This window comes from Cryptomeria japonica, chromosome 8, assembly GCF_030272615.1.
Source record: "Cryptomeria japonica chromosome 8, Sugi_1.0, whole genome shotgun sequence".
In the NCBI taxonomy this organism is placed as follows: domain Eukaryota; kingdom Viridiplantae; phylum Streptophyta; class Pinopsida; order Cupressales; family Cupressaceae; genus Cryptomeria; species Cryptomeria japonica.
Window position 1 is genome coordinate 446,386,026 of NC_081412.1, and position 15,869 is coordinate 446,401,894.

Here is a 15,869-nt window from a genome sequence, read left to right on the forward strand (position 1 = left end):
AGGGTTGTTTCCATGTTTCACAAGGTTGCTGAGTTGATAGCTTAGCAAGGGTGCAAGCTTTTGTGATAACAGTAACTTTAAGGGATGTTTCAGATATGACATAACTACTTGGAAACTTAAAATCAAGGTGATTACGAACATCAGGAAGAGTCTTAGGCAGCGTGAAAAGTCTATAAGAGTTTGCATCCCTTACTACAGTTGTAAATGCCTCAAAGATGGTCAACAGCCACAAAAAATCTTACACAAGCAAGAGAAAAGGGTCTGAAGGGATGAATATAAAATGAAAGGAAGCCTACCCATATGATGCTAAGTGTGCTGTCATCATCATTTTTGATGAGGAATGTAAAGGATAAGTCAATGTGGCAACTTCAAGGGATGTTTCAGATTTGACATAACTACTTGGAAACACAAAATCAAGGTGATTATGAGCATCAGTAAGAGTCTTAGGCAGCTTGAAAAATCTATAAGAGTTTCTATTCCGTACTGCAGTTGTAAATGACTCAAAGCTAATTACCAGCCACAAAAAGACTTACACAAGGAAGATAAAGGGGTCTGAAAGGATGACTATACAATCAAAGGAAGTGATGCTAAGTATGCTGTCATCGTCATTTTTGATGAGGAATGCAAAGGATAGGAGGTTTCTTTCTGGCAGCTGCTTGTTTGTGCCAAGAAAGCTGCTTCTAGGACCCTGATACACTACAAAATAGGGTAAGAGTTGCATTGTTTTTGCTTTATCTCCTGGACCCATCAGCATGAGTTGCATTCTCATTCAATCCCTCAAATTATCTGCTACAATTGACTCGATATCCACAAACATTTAGTTTCCCTCTGTTATCTATTCATGAAGACTAAATTCTAGTATCAACACCTCTTTCTCTCTGCAAATGCAAACACCCTCCGCCATTCTATTCCTTTCAATCTTGGTGGCCAATTATATAATGTGGTAACCCTTGAAAGTTAGAGCCAAATCTTGCATTGTTATCCACATAATAAACTAAAAAGCAACTTCAAAACTTTATTGCCATTTGTTTTACTTTGGCAAATATAACAATACTCTCAACAGTCTCCTAAAGGCTGTAGAACTTGAGACCACTCTGCTGTGTAGTAATGTTTTAGCCATCAAGGACAATTAATGAGTTATCATGAATTGCCCTAAAAAACAGGAGAAAGGCCTTGCTGTCCTCCAACATTGCTATTAAAGTGTGCTTATTTGCATGTAGGCTACAAATTTATTTTCAGTGCTGAGAAGTGATGGTGCTGCAACCTCCTGAAGAGAAAATATTGATAAAACTATGCAGGAAGCAATGCTAACAAAATCTTAAAATGCAGCAGAAAGAAATAATAGCTCAGTAACAGTATAACAAGACATTTTATCCTAGGAAACCTTTTTGGAAAAAACACAATAAACCAGCATTCCCTCTATTAATTCAAGTGTTCACAGGACAATAACATTTTTTGCATTTATGCTTAACCCAAATTCATGTGCTAAATTTTTTTAGGCACATCAATACAGGAAACTACTAAGCCACAACAAGTATACATTACAATTGGTATAAAATAATAAAACCACAGGCTGAGAAATCACCCATAAGGACCTAAATGTCTTTCCTCAGGGGCTGCTGGCTCCCCACATCTTCCAATTGAGGGACAGCACGTCCCTTGGAGCCCACATCATGGTGTCAAACATGCAAAGTATACAAGGCATATCCAACACCACCCAGCAGTTCCAGCATTTCCGTTTTTCTAAAAGGTCTCAAGTCTCAACTTCAAAAAATTTCCAACATCAATGATGCCCACTGACGCCAACAGCCCTGTTGAGTCATGGAATGCACAACTAGGGGGTCCAAATAAGGTAATTATGGAATGGGTTTGTAACAATGAAGGGTGTACTCCACTTCAAACTCAAACTGAGAAGCACCGTTGCACCATTAAAAGGAATATTGGATGAAGCTGAGAGCTTTCCTGATTCTCATCATGACCACATCTACTTTCTTTCTATATCAAATGCTCCATTTTTGTTTTACAACAGAAAGATTGAAAATCATTATCTATATGGTCTATTTTGTCTTTTCTAAATGCCATCTGGCTCTAAATTGTTGTTTTTGGGAAAATTCTTTAGCCACTTTTGTAATAGCGTTGTGTAATCATCTGCACAGAGTGTAATTCTTGTCTGAGGAATTTTGTGACCTATTTCTACAGAATACGTATACTGTTTTCTATATCAACAATAAAACAATGATAGAGGAAGTCATCAATCACATATTTAAATACCTTTACACAATTCAAGCTAAAAGGCATGAAGAAAATCACAATCTGTGAAGTTTAATTGAAAGATTTCAAGGTTGAGAAGAAGAGAGAGATGGCGAGGATCACATTTTATTGAACCTACAAGCACTGTGGATACTTCAACTGGGGTTCACTATTAAACGAATGTGTGATTTTCTTGAAGGAGGGTTTTCTATACTGGGAGGAACAAGTCTGCATGGATAGATGTGGAAACATATTTGATAAGAGTCTTGTGAATAGATCCATTATGACAATGTTCTTTGAACTGATAGAGGTCATTCTTGAAGTAAACACCCCGCTATACCCTCGAACACATTACTAGGGAACTTCCATTATTTAGCACAATAACAAACGAAATTTGATTGTATAATAAAAATTGTTGGAAGGAATGAAATATTAGACAACATTAAGAGATTTTACCTATCAGCTGGCAGGACAGTTAGATTACCTCCATCCGAAGAGTTATTAACAACACGAATCTTATAGAGGAGTTCCCTCTCTTTAGCTTTGTAACATTTATGTACAGAATTTCTATCAATTGATCATAGTGCTAATGAATAATACTCCATGTTAGTAGATTGCGCTACTAAACTATAGCTTTGCCTGATGCTTATTTTTATTTTTTCAAATAACAAAATGCAGGAAAAGTAATCCTCTATAGTTATAAACTTCTGCAAAAAGGTGTTAAAGATCACCCATCCAATAAACATAAAGGTCCAAAATGGAAGACCATCACTTGAATCTAGCCAAAGGACTAAATTGGAAATGCTGATTTTCTAAGAATCCCTAGAAATGAAATGATGTATAAATGTCAAACAAAAAAACTGAAAAAAAACATGTGTATGTGTGTAAACATATATGTATATTTACAAAAACACATTATTTTCTGCATGTGTACATAAAAATATTTAAAAAGCCTAGAAAATTCCTTGCCCCTAGAAACAAACATCTTGGAAATGCCAAAAATGTCATTGAGTAACCAATTCAGATATCCCTTGGCATTTTAGGGAATTCACAATTGGGAAATGAGAGGATGGGGACTTTCTATGACATTTCTTGCAACTTAGGTTTCTAATAATGCCTTGCAAGTCTCTTTGTACTTTTTCATTGTGTGCAAGCATCGTTAAGGGGCCAATCCTAACAAGATGGTTGAAAGTTCAATAAGAAGTTGGTGGTAGAGCAATTATGTAACTTTTTTACTCCTATATATAATGGCTGGAGAGAATTCATCTATTTCATCCCTTGACTAGATGCTGGAATTTTTTAATAAATCCTATAGTTTCATGCATAGTTACAAGGCTTAAATTTGGCAGAGACTTCACAAGTGATTTTTGAACTAAATTCGGCAAATTGAAAAAACCATAAAATATGGATTATGATATCCATGGCATCAAAAATAAGAATCACAATATGGAGTTATGAACTATGGTAGAAAGAATCTTGTATCCCTCAACCCAACATTTCTAGTTCTATGTGGAGTCACGTACTTGTATCTTAGACAAGTTTGCAAATGTTGTTGCAGCCTTAAGAGTGCTACTTAGGATTTGACTTAACAAACTAGAAGTATAAATGTAATTTAACTGGGAAAAAGTTGGAAAATTAAAAAAAGTGTTGCTTTTCCATCCAACATGGCACAAAAAGATTTTATTTATTTGTTTAGGGATTTGGGAGTAGCATGTCCCCCCCAACAAGGGGGTTTGGGGGGCAATACCCCTTGTGGAGGTTTGGAGGTAGTGCCTCTTGTGGGGTCCAAGGGTAGCCCTAGTGTGCTCACTGTCGCAATACAGGGTGGCATTTAGGGCTGAGCTTGACCACTAAGTCCAACTTAAAGCCTTTGAGATCACACAAACCATCATGGCATGTGCCATTTTTAATAATTTTAATAGTTTTAACTATCTTCCAAAAGTGCTCCAAACCCTTCAATAAATGCTTGGCTTCCATGCTTTTAATTTTAAGCATTTTCAAGTTTTTATGCCTTTTTTCGTAGTTTTCATAGACTTGGCCAAGTCAACTAGTTGGGACTTGCCAAGTCTGGCGAGTCTGACCAGACTCACCTAGTACCCGCATCATGAGTCCTTAGGCCTCGTTTTGACTTGCTAGCCTTGGGACTTGCCGAGTTCAGGTGAATGTTGGCAAGTCTTGGTGAGTCTTGTAACATTGGTTTCATGTTCTATATGGTCTTTTGCACCAATTACTTATGTTTTTGATTAAATAAGTAGGGAATGGGTCTTGATCCCAACATTCACAGAAACAAAACAGCAGAACAAGTCCGGGCCAGCCTAGACCAACCACAAAAACTGGCACTTAGGCCAGTACTATCACATAAAACTAAAGGAAGACACGCAAGCCTTAAGCATAGTATCCAAAACTATATTATCAGGAGAGGCATGCAGGCCTTATAGACAAAAACAGGTACTCAGGCCTGAGAACAACATATGAACACAATAAAAAGAAAACAACAAAAAGCATCATAAACCTTCATTCCTTAGAACCAATGATTAGGTTCCAATTCTCAGTCAGAGCATCAAGCAAGTCTATCCATACACCTCTGGGCTTCTTGTTTCTGCCCTTAACAGAGTCCTTAACCTCTGGGGTCTTGCTTTGCTTTTTTTTATCTTGGATTGTCCAGAAATAGTACCCATCACCACTTTTTGCATTATATTATTTGTAACTGAGATTATGCTTCCAAGGGCATTTTCCATCATTTTGAGTTTCTCCATCATTTTTGCCGAGTTTGCCCCGAGATTCCAGATCAGCAATATAGACATGAAGGTCTGCAATTTGCACTTTGAGTCTATCATTGGTCACCTTGTCATTCTTAATCTCAATCCCTGTTCCTAACATTTCCTTTTCTTTGTTTAAATCTTCTTCTTCCTGACCAGCGTCTGTCTCATACTCTTCTTCAATGTTTTTCTCTTCAAAATCAACCTCCTCTCCATTATTATTGTGAATGTTAGAGTCTTCTTTGCTGCATATTGTTCTCCATGCTCTCTTCAGCATTGTGAGGCTAATACTCATCCTCAGTAGACTCCTCTGCATGTCATGTCCCCTTGTACGTGATTAACGAAGATATAAAAAATATTAATTACTTTATATGAATTTCCCATTCGTTTATATAAATGATTAATATTTACAAAGGCATATTCTTTTAATTACGTATTTGCTAGCCGTAACGATTACGGGACTTATAACCACTTCGGTGGTAATAAAAGAAATGGGCATTTGCGATGGAGGGGAGGAGAAAAGATTATGAAACCAATCACATTGCGTGAGAGAAGCGTTTGATTATCTGTGTGATATCAAACTTAGGGAACAATTCCTTTCGCCAGCCAGCATCTGGCCTATTGGGATTAAGAGGTATCGAATTCAAGGAGGAACCTCATGATAAGTTTTGTTTGCAAGTTGGAAAGCCATTAGTATCTTGGTGAGAAAACCACATTTCTGTACATTGCCGCGAATTCCAGAAAACCGGCTGCAAGTGCTTTGACTGAGCCGCAAACTTCATTCATGGTTATCGTGCATAGCACCAAGTTCATACATCTCCATCACCTAAGTCAGGGGAAGAGGCATCGACACACACCAATCTATTGATTCCGTGGCATTTAAGGAGACCCGATATTGGGTATGAATGTAAATCATGCGTGTTGATACGAAGGACCCAGACTCGTTCGGAAACCCGAGTGTAAATATCGTAGAAGGTTGCCATCATCACGCCTTACGGGGAAGCCACGAAGTTCAGTCCAACGTCTGATAGCTATATGAAGGGGGAATCACTGCCTCGGCAAACAACAGGTGCATCGTTACATCTTGAATACTGTAAATGTTAATTCCGTTCATACTGTGAATACTAATAAACATGAAATATAACTGGGAATTGCACGGGTTATATGCAACACTATGGGCATTTCAATGAATGTAACTGGGAATGGCACGGGTTATATGCTATAGTATGGGAATTTCAATGATCAAAAGGTTTAGTAAATGTTACATCTCTGGATAAACTGGCTATACATATTTATTTGCACTAAGTTCCTAGTGAGAAATTGTACAGTATATTTATTTGCAAACAATTTCTAGAGAGGAATTTTACACCGCATCATCATCTAGAACGGGTTGTTTACCCCTCTGCTCATTGCCTTTACCTTGAGAGGCCGCTTTAGCAAATGGGCCGACCTTCAACCAACCAAATGAATAGAGCTAGAGCCTCCAAAAATCTTCCCTTTATAATGATCTGGGTCAAAATCATCAGCAATTTCAATAGTATCCTCCTTAGCACTATGACCTGCGTTGAAATCCAATTACTTATGTTAATGTTGTTTGAACTCAAAATATTACTTGCACCTTCATATCGAACTATGCTGTGACATATCACTACATCTTATTACTCAAGTTTAAGAAACATCTTGATATTCAATTATTTGTTTAGTCATTATGTTACTTATGCTCAGTTTTGTTTATCAGTTTGAGGTGTTAGTTTAGTTTCTTGCATTCTTTCTGACAGTTATATGTTTTCTGTTGTAGAAAATGCTTGCCAAGATGGTAAGCTCAGTTAATAAGCCTAATAAACAAACGTGCCTTCTTAAATCAGCTGTACTTGAATTTCTTTGCCCACTTTCAGTGCGTAAGGTTGGTTTGATTTACTTTGCAAGTGATCCTTGGCAACTTAAATTCTATGATACGGTTATTGAAGCTAATAGATTTTGTGTTGAAAGCTACCTGGTGTTGGACATCGGACAGAATCCATGCTCATGGAGATTGGAATTCAGACAGTAGCTGATCTTCAAATCTGCAGTCTGCATGAGTTATTGCAAATGTATGGGCACTTGTGAGATATTGACTACTTATAGCATCATTTCTTACATAGTACTGTATTTTATGTGCACTATTAAAGTCATCTAAATAGTGGGTGGCATTACGCCCATTAATCTTTCTAATTCTTTCATTGGCTTCTTTAACTCAGGTTTGGTGAGAAAACAGGTCGTTTCCTATTTAATGGATGCAGGGGAGTTGACTTGTCACCTGTAAGGGATAAAGGACCACAGAAATCTGTATCTGTTGAAGATTCCTTCCCTCCATGTACATCTTTGAAGAGAATAGAGGTAAAGTGGTCTTGTGATGTCTTCCCATTGTCGATAAAGATATCAATAATGTAGTTTAAAGTTTGTAAAGAATTAAATTTTTATTTCTAGAAAACACATTCCATTCAGCTTGTTTGCATGACAAGGACATCAACAATGCAACACATGATATAGGATACTGAATTTGGTTGGTAGCCTGGTTTAACTGCTGTCCTGAGGTAGCACACTGTAGTTTGAGATTTAAACCTTTAGCAGCTAATCATATGTTGATAAGCTTCAAAAGGAAAATGAAGACAAAAAAGATTTGCAAGTGGGGTATGTTGGGCAAGGGGAGGGGTTTAGAGTAGCTTTACGAGGGCACACCATTGGGAATAGTATGAGATCCTATAAGATTTTAGTGAAGGCATAGCTGGTGCACAGGAAAACTTAGGGAAAAATTCATTCATGATGCCACAAGAAAATAAATATGAAGTTCGTTTAATATTGTAATTCTTGATATTCTAAGTACATAAGAAAATAAAGGATTTGGAAGTGGAGAGGAGAGGGAGATTCTTCAGTACCAAATCTCCACCACCTTCAAGACACCAACCTTTAAAACCAAGTTACTGGTTCATCTTTGGGCAACCCTGAGTCCCAGTCCAACCCTGGGTCCTAGTCCAGTTCAAACTGGGCTTAGGGTCCTGGTCATGACCTCTGTGGGTTTGGCCAAGGTCCTGCTCACAGCTTGTGGGTTTGGCCCAGATGAGCCTAGGTGAACCCGAATTTCACCTCTAGATATGTCCAGTCAGTGAATTTGGGTTGTTTTAATTTTTTTTTTGACTTTTTTTGTCTTTTAATTGTAAGGTATCCATCTATAGTAGTGGTAAAAAGATTGTCAAAACCATTGCATCAAAGAACAATCACCGGGTTGCCATGCTAGAAAGAAAATGGAAGGTCTCCTATGAAAAGCAAACAGAAAACACTGAGAGGGGGGGGTGAATCAGTGTTTAGTATTTTTAACTTCAGCATGCACAACAATCATTGAACATAGAAAGATAAACATAGGATAGGCACAAAGCAAGAACACAAGGTATATCTCGTGGAAAACCCTTTCGGGTAAAAAACCACGGCACTGAAGAACATCTATTAAAAATGGGCAACAATCCTGTTACAGAAGTGAGCTACAACTCACATTATGAGCACCATCTCAACTACACAGAATACAGGTTCAGAAATTTTTAATGAACATGCAAGCTCTCTGTTTTACTCAGAAATGGGTAAAACTCTTTTAAAACATATCATACTGATTGATATCCAGCACATGTCAAACTGAAACGAAATTTTCTGTATGTATTGACTGAAAACAACCAGCCACTGGAGATTTTGTCACCTTATCAACGCTCAGTAGCAAAAGAGTCTCATTGTGATACACAGATCACTTCAGCTCAAGACAAACTTCCAAGATTCGGACTCCTAAGAACACACAGCTTCAAAGAAAGAAAAATTTGCTGCCTCCAGAAAACTAATCACCAAAACTCGAACAGCACCCTTTACACTTTACAATACTGTTATGATTTCATCATATTTTCAAAAAACTCCATTACACAACAGCTTCGCTTCCACAAATTCACCATGCCAAAAAAAAACTTAAAAACCACACGCATATCACTTCATTCAAAAACTCACATTCTTCTATGTAACTTCAACACCAAAAAAAAACTTAATATTTTTAAACCAATCAAATACGATAGGCACACCTCATAGGATTATAGCAACTCTCTCATCATGCGTATATATATTAAAACGCATATATCCGCCATCTATATTTTTCTAAAGAGGCGATTTTTTAATTTTTGAATAACCTTACCATACATACCAGCTCGGACACACTTGCCCACGATATTGCTGACGAGTGACTGTTTAGATGCCTGCAACCAAACAATGCAGAGCTGGTTTTTTTTAACCAACACGCCAGTCTTTTCAGCCATCCGTTGCAACTTTCTTCACTCTTTTTCAAACTTTCCAGAAGAAAAAGAGACTACTGAAAAATCACCACCAAAAATAAGCTAAATTGGACCCTCTGCAGATAAACCGATTTGCAGACTTCATATACAACTTGGCAACAATAAAAATCGATTCCACCAACAGCAAGAGAAACGGCTCTGTGACCACCCAAAAAAAAAGGGATCTACGTTTTGAAACACAACGCCCAGTGTCATATATGGCAAAGGCATTACACAACTAGCTATGTAGCTGGAGCCAGAAATACACACTCAACATCCATCTGTCACTAGAGCAATCTGACCAGCCAAGTCGACATAAGAGACAAGAAACAAGCAAGTCACCTGAGTTCTCAAAACATGGCCTGTTCTGAAGTACCAAAAAGCACATGCTGAAGCTGACAACCGAGCTTACACTTCCAGCATCAAACCAGAAACTTCTCGACATCAATGACAAAAGAATTCAACATAGTATAAATCATATACACTTGCATATTCAACTCTCAATCTCTAATGGTATCAAATTTATAACAATGCATGAATCATGCTTATCTGCTAAGGAGAGTGGATTGTGTCTTCAAGAGTATCAATTAACCCCCTGCACCACTCTATCAAGTGTGTAGGGGCAGTGATCTGTAGATGATAATGAGCAAAGGTTATAACCATGTTAAAACCTTAGGGTCAGTTCATTACTTCAAGAATCCCTTCAGCCCTATCCAAATTCTTGACACACTTCAAGGTTCTATAAACTCAAAAGAAGCAGCCTTAATATGCGTAAAGACCTTGTGATACAGCACCAGACAAATACAGTTTACAGGGAAGCCATCACGAGAGTGATAGTAAACTTCAAATGACAGTGGTATCAAAAGAGAGATCATAGTGTTCTATGAAGAGTATCCTATGTATCGCAGTGTTCTATCAAGAGCCATGGATATGCTAGTCATCAAGTTGTTATCTATGGAATGTCATGCATTGTCATGTCAAGTAAACCCAAGTCAAATGATCTACAAGAAGATAGTCATCTAATATGGATGGTGATGATGATATTTTTGATGACCCATATGTATTTATTTCTGATTTTTATAAGTTTTTGTATTGATGAACCCAACCTCCAAAATGTTTTTGACCAAACCTGCAAGCTGAACCATTGAACCCGATTCTGAACCCAAACCTGAACCAGTAACTCAGCTTTAAAGCTATATCCATGGGCATTATGATCATGAAAAATCTATTTAAAGGACAACACAAATACCTCAAATGTGCAGATCAACACCACCATCATCTCCATAGCTCAACCAAGACGCCGATTATTAAATTTGTGGTCCTATTTTTTTTTTTTTAATTTTTTTATTTGTTCTTTATTTGTGATTGTCACTATTTGGATCATCCATAATTCTTTTCATTAATGTGGTTAGGTGATACACATTGATTCTTTGGGCCTAACTGCTCTAATATTGTAATGATTTGTGTGGACATGCATCACACATAGCATTAGTACATTGACACCTATACAATTTCAAATTACAGTTTTTTTGATATTTTTGTGCCATTAGAGAGCTTATGGTTGGTATAGTCATATTTTGTGTGCAGCCTATCATTATCTTTTGTTTTTTCCTGGTCATGTTTCTGCTAGCTTTATACTTTTTCTTTACATATTTGTTAGTCATCTTCACGAGGGTTTTGGCCACTTGGGCAGCTGAAGATTCTGGCCTCATTTGATATTGCAGATTGGGCCTGTTCTTGCCTTTCCAAATCACAAATCCTACACTTTTCTAGTTAGATATCAACCTTCATGTGCTGCCTTTGCTGTCCTAGTCTCTTGTTTAGCTAGTTATCCATGCTTGGTTATTGTAAGATTCTTTGCTGAGCAATTCTGTTTTCTATTCATGATCATTGCCTGTGCTTATGAACTTAGCTGTCAGTTTGTGAGAATCAAGCTGCATGGTCCATGGCGTTTGCTGCTGCAGTTTGATGACAATGAACTTCCTCGTAATGCCTTTCCATGGGTCACTTGGATTTTGGCAAGGATTCTTCTTGGCCCTAGCACATGGCTTGTGGCCATGTTCATACTGTCCATAGATGCCGTAGCCTGAATTGATTTGTGTGAGATCCCTGCTTGAAGAAAGATATAGCAAGATATGTTCAAGTTTTATGAAAATTATAATATTCCTGTCATTTTCCTACATTTAGGTCTTGTTTAAAAACTGCTAGTTTTAAGGGAATATACTATAAATTATGGCCTTTGATTGCCAATTCATTTTTCTAGGGGTTTTAGAAGTTATTTAAATTTTCTTTTTAAAAATTCTTTCATATACTACATTAGAGCCTAGCAGCCATAATTTTGAAATGATAATTCGATGTTGTAATTTATTAAGGAGAGGAACTACTCCTTACATAGAAAATTACAAGACAATCTTTCCATCAGGGAAATGATCGAGAATAGAAACATGAAAGAAAACATACTAAAAATAAACTAACTATGCAAGGGAAAGATCCTAACTGAATGACCATTATAGAAACACTCCAAAATTACTTTAATACCCTCCCTAAATGGTCATTCTACTAACTACTTTACTGAAAACTTAACATAATTTGGAGGTCATTTGGCCATGAATGCATAGAAGGCTGCCCTCTTCTCCTTAGAACACTTTGCGATATGAGCCTGTTGCTGAGACCCTCCTTTGTTCTGCGAAACTTCTGGATATGACCAAGTTTACCACAATCCTTCCAACATGATGTTGGGTAACAAAGCTATCCCTCCCTTTATCCAAAAACATCGAGATCAGCGTCTCAAAAAAATTAAGTTTTTGTTGACAAAAAGTTTGGCAAAAAACTGAAACCATGATTTTATGGAAAAATCGACAAACCCTCCTCCATGATTTTTTTGGAAAAAATCAGAAAACCCACCATCATGATTTTTTATGGAAAAAATCAGAAAAGCCACCACCATGATTTTTTTGGAGAAAAATCAGAAAACCCATCCACATTTTTTGAGGAGAAAATCGTACAAAACTCCCTAGTCTGGTCAAAAACTTTACTGGCGGCCATCACGAGTAGTAAATAGAAATAAAAACTCCATGATTTTTGTGGAAAAAATCTAGCAAAACGCTTCCATGATTTTTTGTGGAAAAAATCAGAATACCCACAATTTTTTTTACTAAAAATATTTGCCAAAAAAGAACCTAAGATCTAATACCATGAAATGATAATTTGATGTTGTAATTAATTAAGGAGAGGAATGCTCCTTATATACAAAATTACAAGACGATCTTTCCATGAGGGAAACGATTGAGAATAGAAACACGAAAGGAAGCATAGTAAAAAGAAACAAACTACGAAAGGGAAAGATCCTAATTGAATGACCATTATAGAAACACTCCAGAATTACTTTAATAAATTTTCACTAGGTTTTTCAAAAAACAAAAAAGAAGCTACTCCCATTTATTGTCATCACCTTTTGTCTAAGGGAATAGTACACTCTTTCTAAAGCTGTGTAAGGGATCTTGTTGTAACTTTGTTTACTCACTTTCATCATGGATGAATCATTAGTACCTCATGCATAGGGGTCACTTCTATGTTATAAGCCTAAAGGGCTCATTACTTTTTATGCTTCTATAGTCCTTTAATTTATTTTATTAATATTATTATTTTTTATTGGTATGTTCCTTGATTTTCTTTTGTTGTAATTTTTATTAAACAAAGGAAAATTATGGATGGTCTAGGTAGTTAATCAAATATCACTTAGAACCTTTAGCTGGTCTAGATGTTTGCACAGGAGGTGCACTAAGAACTACAACCAAATCTAATTGACACAACCAATGACAAGAAAAACTCCTACAATGATTTTCAGATTTTGATTGCCCGATCTAATTTGAAATCAAACAGTAAGATATTCATTCCCCATGTTGATGGTACAAACATTGGTAACAAACTAGATGTTTGAGTTCACATTTTCAAAGCATGCATCAAAACACAAAGACATCGACATAAACAAAACACATTATGGTCACCAAGTTTATGAATTATCAAGATCTTACTTGGTGGCAATCTAGTGTCCAAGATTTTGCTGTGACAAAGTAGCTATAGATTGGCAATTGGAAATTCTTCAAAGAGACAATTTGAAAAAAAATTCACCCCCCTCAAAGAGTAGCTATCTATACTTCGGTTCCATCTTTGTCAAGGTTTTGGCCATCTGGTTTAACAATACATTTGATCACTTAAATATTATCGCTATCAAATTAAAGGTTTTAGATGTTGAAAAAATCCTTCAAATGAAGCTTGTTTCAGATTTATTTTCTCATCTCTATAAGGATTTAGAGATCTTCATCATCAATATCTTTGAGCATGCGTTTCAAGGAACTAAATCAATCTTGCAAGCCCAATCACTATTTTGTGCCTCATAAAAGGAGCATATTGTCCATGCTTTCACATTGTCAAAGAATGAAACTTTTTCATGTTTGACTCTATTTGGCAATGGAAAGGATTATTGTGCTTATTACAAGTGCACATGACATTATATATAAGATTATCCAGTTCTCCAATTCAAATAAGGCAATGACACTTGTAGTGAAGTAGAAATGGACCTATAGATTTAGATATTCAAATATCCATTCCAAAGCTTCTAATCCTTAACTCATTCTCAATAATTAAGAAGTTTTCTTCAATCGTAATTGTCAAATTTCAGATAAATTAGAGGAGCTTATCCTTAACAATGTCATTTCATTGAAGGGTGTGAAAGATGCTCTCATTGTGTAATATTAGAGAACAAGTAGGAAGAAAAATTCAACGTTTTATGCAATCATATATCATCAAATATGCTTTAGGAATCACAAATGATTTTAAATATGGCTTATAAAGCCATTTGCTTTAACAAAATATTTCACCCACCCACAATTTCTTGAAACTCCCAGGAATCGAATCACTTGATAACTATCAATGATGACATTACAAACACAATTTTACTTAACATTCTAGCATCATATAACATTTAAATGACACACTAACCTCACTTATTTTCTAAAACAAAAGCATAAGCATGCTTTTGGATACCCATTGACCACAAATGTAAGGTATAAACAAGATGATTTAGAGCATCCAATAGTTATTCTGTGACTAGTCAAATTGCGCCTCGCACTTTGATATGATCATGTTGAAGTATCATTGCTTCAACATGCCTTTGACCATTTATACCTTGCATGGGGTGTAAACAACATATGCATTGCATGTTGTTTGTAATTAGGGCTGGCGGATTCCAATTGCCTTGGGCAACATTGGAATCCGCCTAAGGGGGCCAGCCCCTTTTCCAACATATAGGGCCAGGCCCCATACCTCTCGACTCCACCTAAAAGGTCCCCACGCTACACCCAAACCCAACACGCCTCCATGATAGGGCCGACCCTATCCATTTCGCTTAAAAGGAATTAAATAAATTAATATGTTTAATTTGCAAAGAAGGCCGACATGATTAAGAAGTATTGCTACTCCTATAAATAAAGCATATACTTCACATAACATCATTCATTTTCAGTTTTGCAAGAAGATGCGAAATATATTCCAAGGAAGTGAAATATATATTCAAGGCAGTTGATAACAGCGAACTACATTAAAGGGCAGCAGATCATTAATAGAAGACAGCGAACTTCATCAAAGGCAGCAGATCACCTCCAAGAGATAGAGAACTCCATTGGAGGTCCAAACAAACCCATTAGAAGGACTGCAAATCATGATCTCCATCAGCAAACTAATTGTGTAGACTTCAATGTCATCTTCCTTGTGACTGCAACATCTATACTCCAGATAAATGTGTAATTATCAGTTGAATTCAAAACCATAATCAGATCTGAGGATCTTTTCTGGCTGGGTTTTTCCTCCTAAGAGGTTTTCCCAGGGTAACTGTGCTTTGTCTTTATGCATTCATTTCCTTTACTATGCTTAAATCTGGAAAACAATAAATCTAATTAACCTAGTTAAAACTAATTCTGATTTTCTGAGTTTTATTCAATCTGAAAGTACTAAAAATAACATGGTATTAGAGCTATAGGCTAGATCAACTTTCAGATATAGAATTCAGTACTCCTTTATTTCCAGATTGTTGTCGCATTTGCAGGTCAGGTCAATGGGGCTGAAAGTTGAAGATAGGCTTGATGGGAATCTCAATTTCACTGCATGGAAGGTTCGAATCAAGTTGGCACTAGAGGAAGAAGATCTTCTCCAATTCATTGTAGCGAAAGAGCTAACTGAACCTACGGATGCAGCCGAGCTAAAACAATTCAAAAAGGATGCTGTCAAGGCCAGGAAGATTGTCATTGATTCATCAAAGACCACCTAGTCACCTCTATTGCCTCATTTACCACTGCAAGGGAAATGTTCAGCCATCTACAAGGTACATATGAAGTTAACAATCTCAGTAGGGCAATTACTTTGAGACAACAACTACTTAATATCAAAATGGCAAAAGAAGACTTTGTTATTTCCTACTTTATGAGAATTTCAGAACTAAAGAATCAGCTAGGTTTAATTGGTCATA

General features: G+C 36.6%; 1 protein-coding gene across 4 annotated transcripts in view; it reads left to right on the plus strand.

Moving 5' to 3' along the window:
- LOC131052518 (uncharacterized) overlaps nt 1-15,869 on the plus strand; it is a 158,660-nt gene that overhangs the window by 104,566 nt on the left and 38,225 nt on the right. For 3 of the 4 annotated variants that reach the window (XR_009107442.2, XM_057987132.2, XM_057987134.2), the window contains exons 6-8: nt 6,808-6,912; nt 6,999-7,099; nt 7,247-7,385. Coding sequence is in view for 3 of the 4 variants with exons in the window: in XM_057987132.2 (XP_057843115.2) it covers nt 6,808-6,912; nt 6,999-7,099; nt 7,247-7,385 (345 nt within the window). In the remaining variant the exon portion in view is untranslated. The remainder of the gene's footprint in view (nt 1-6,807; nt 6,913-6,998; nt 7,100-7,246; nt 7,386-15,869) is intronic. The other variant, XM_057987133.2, reaches the window with a different exon arrangement.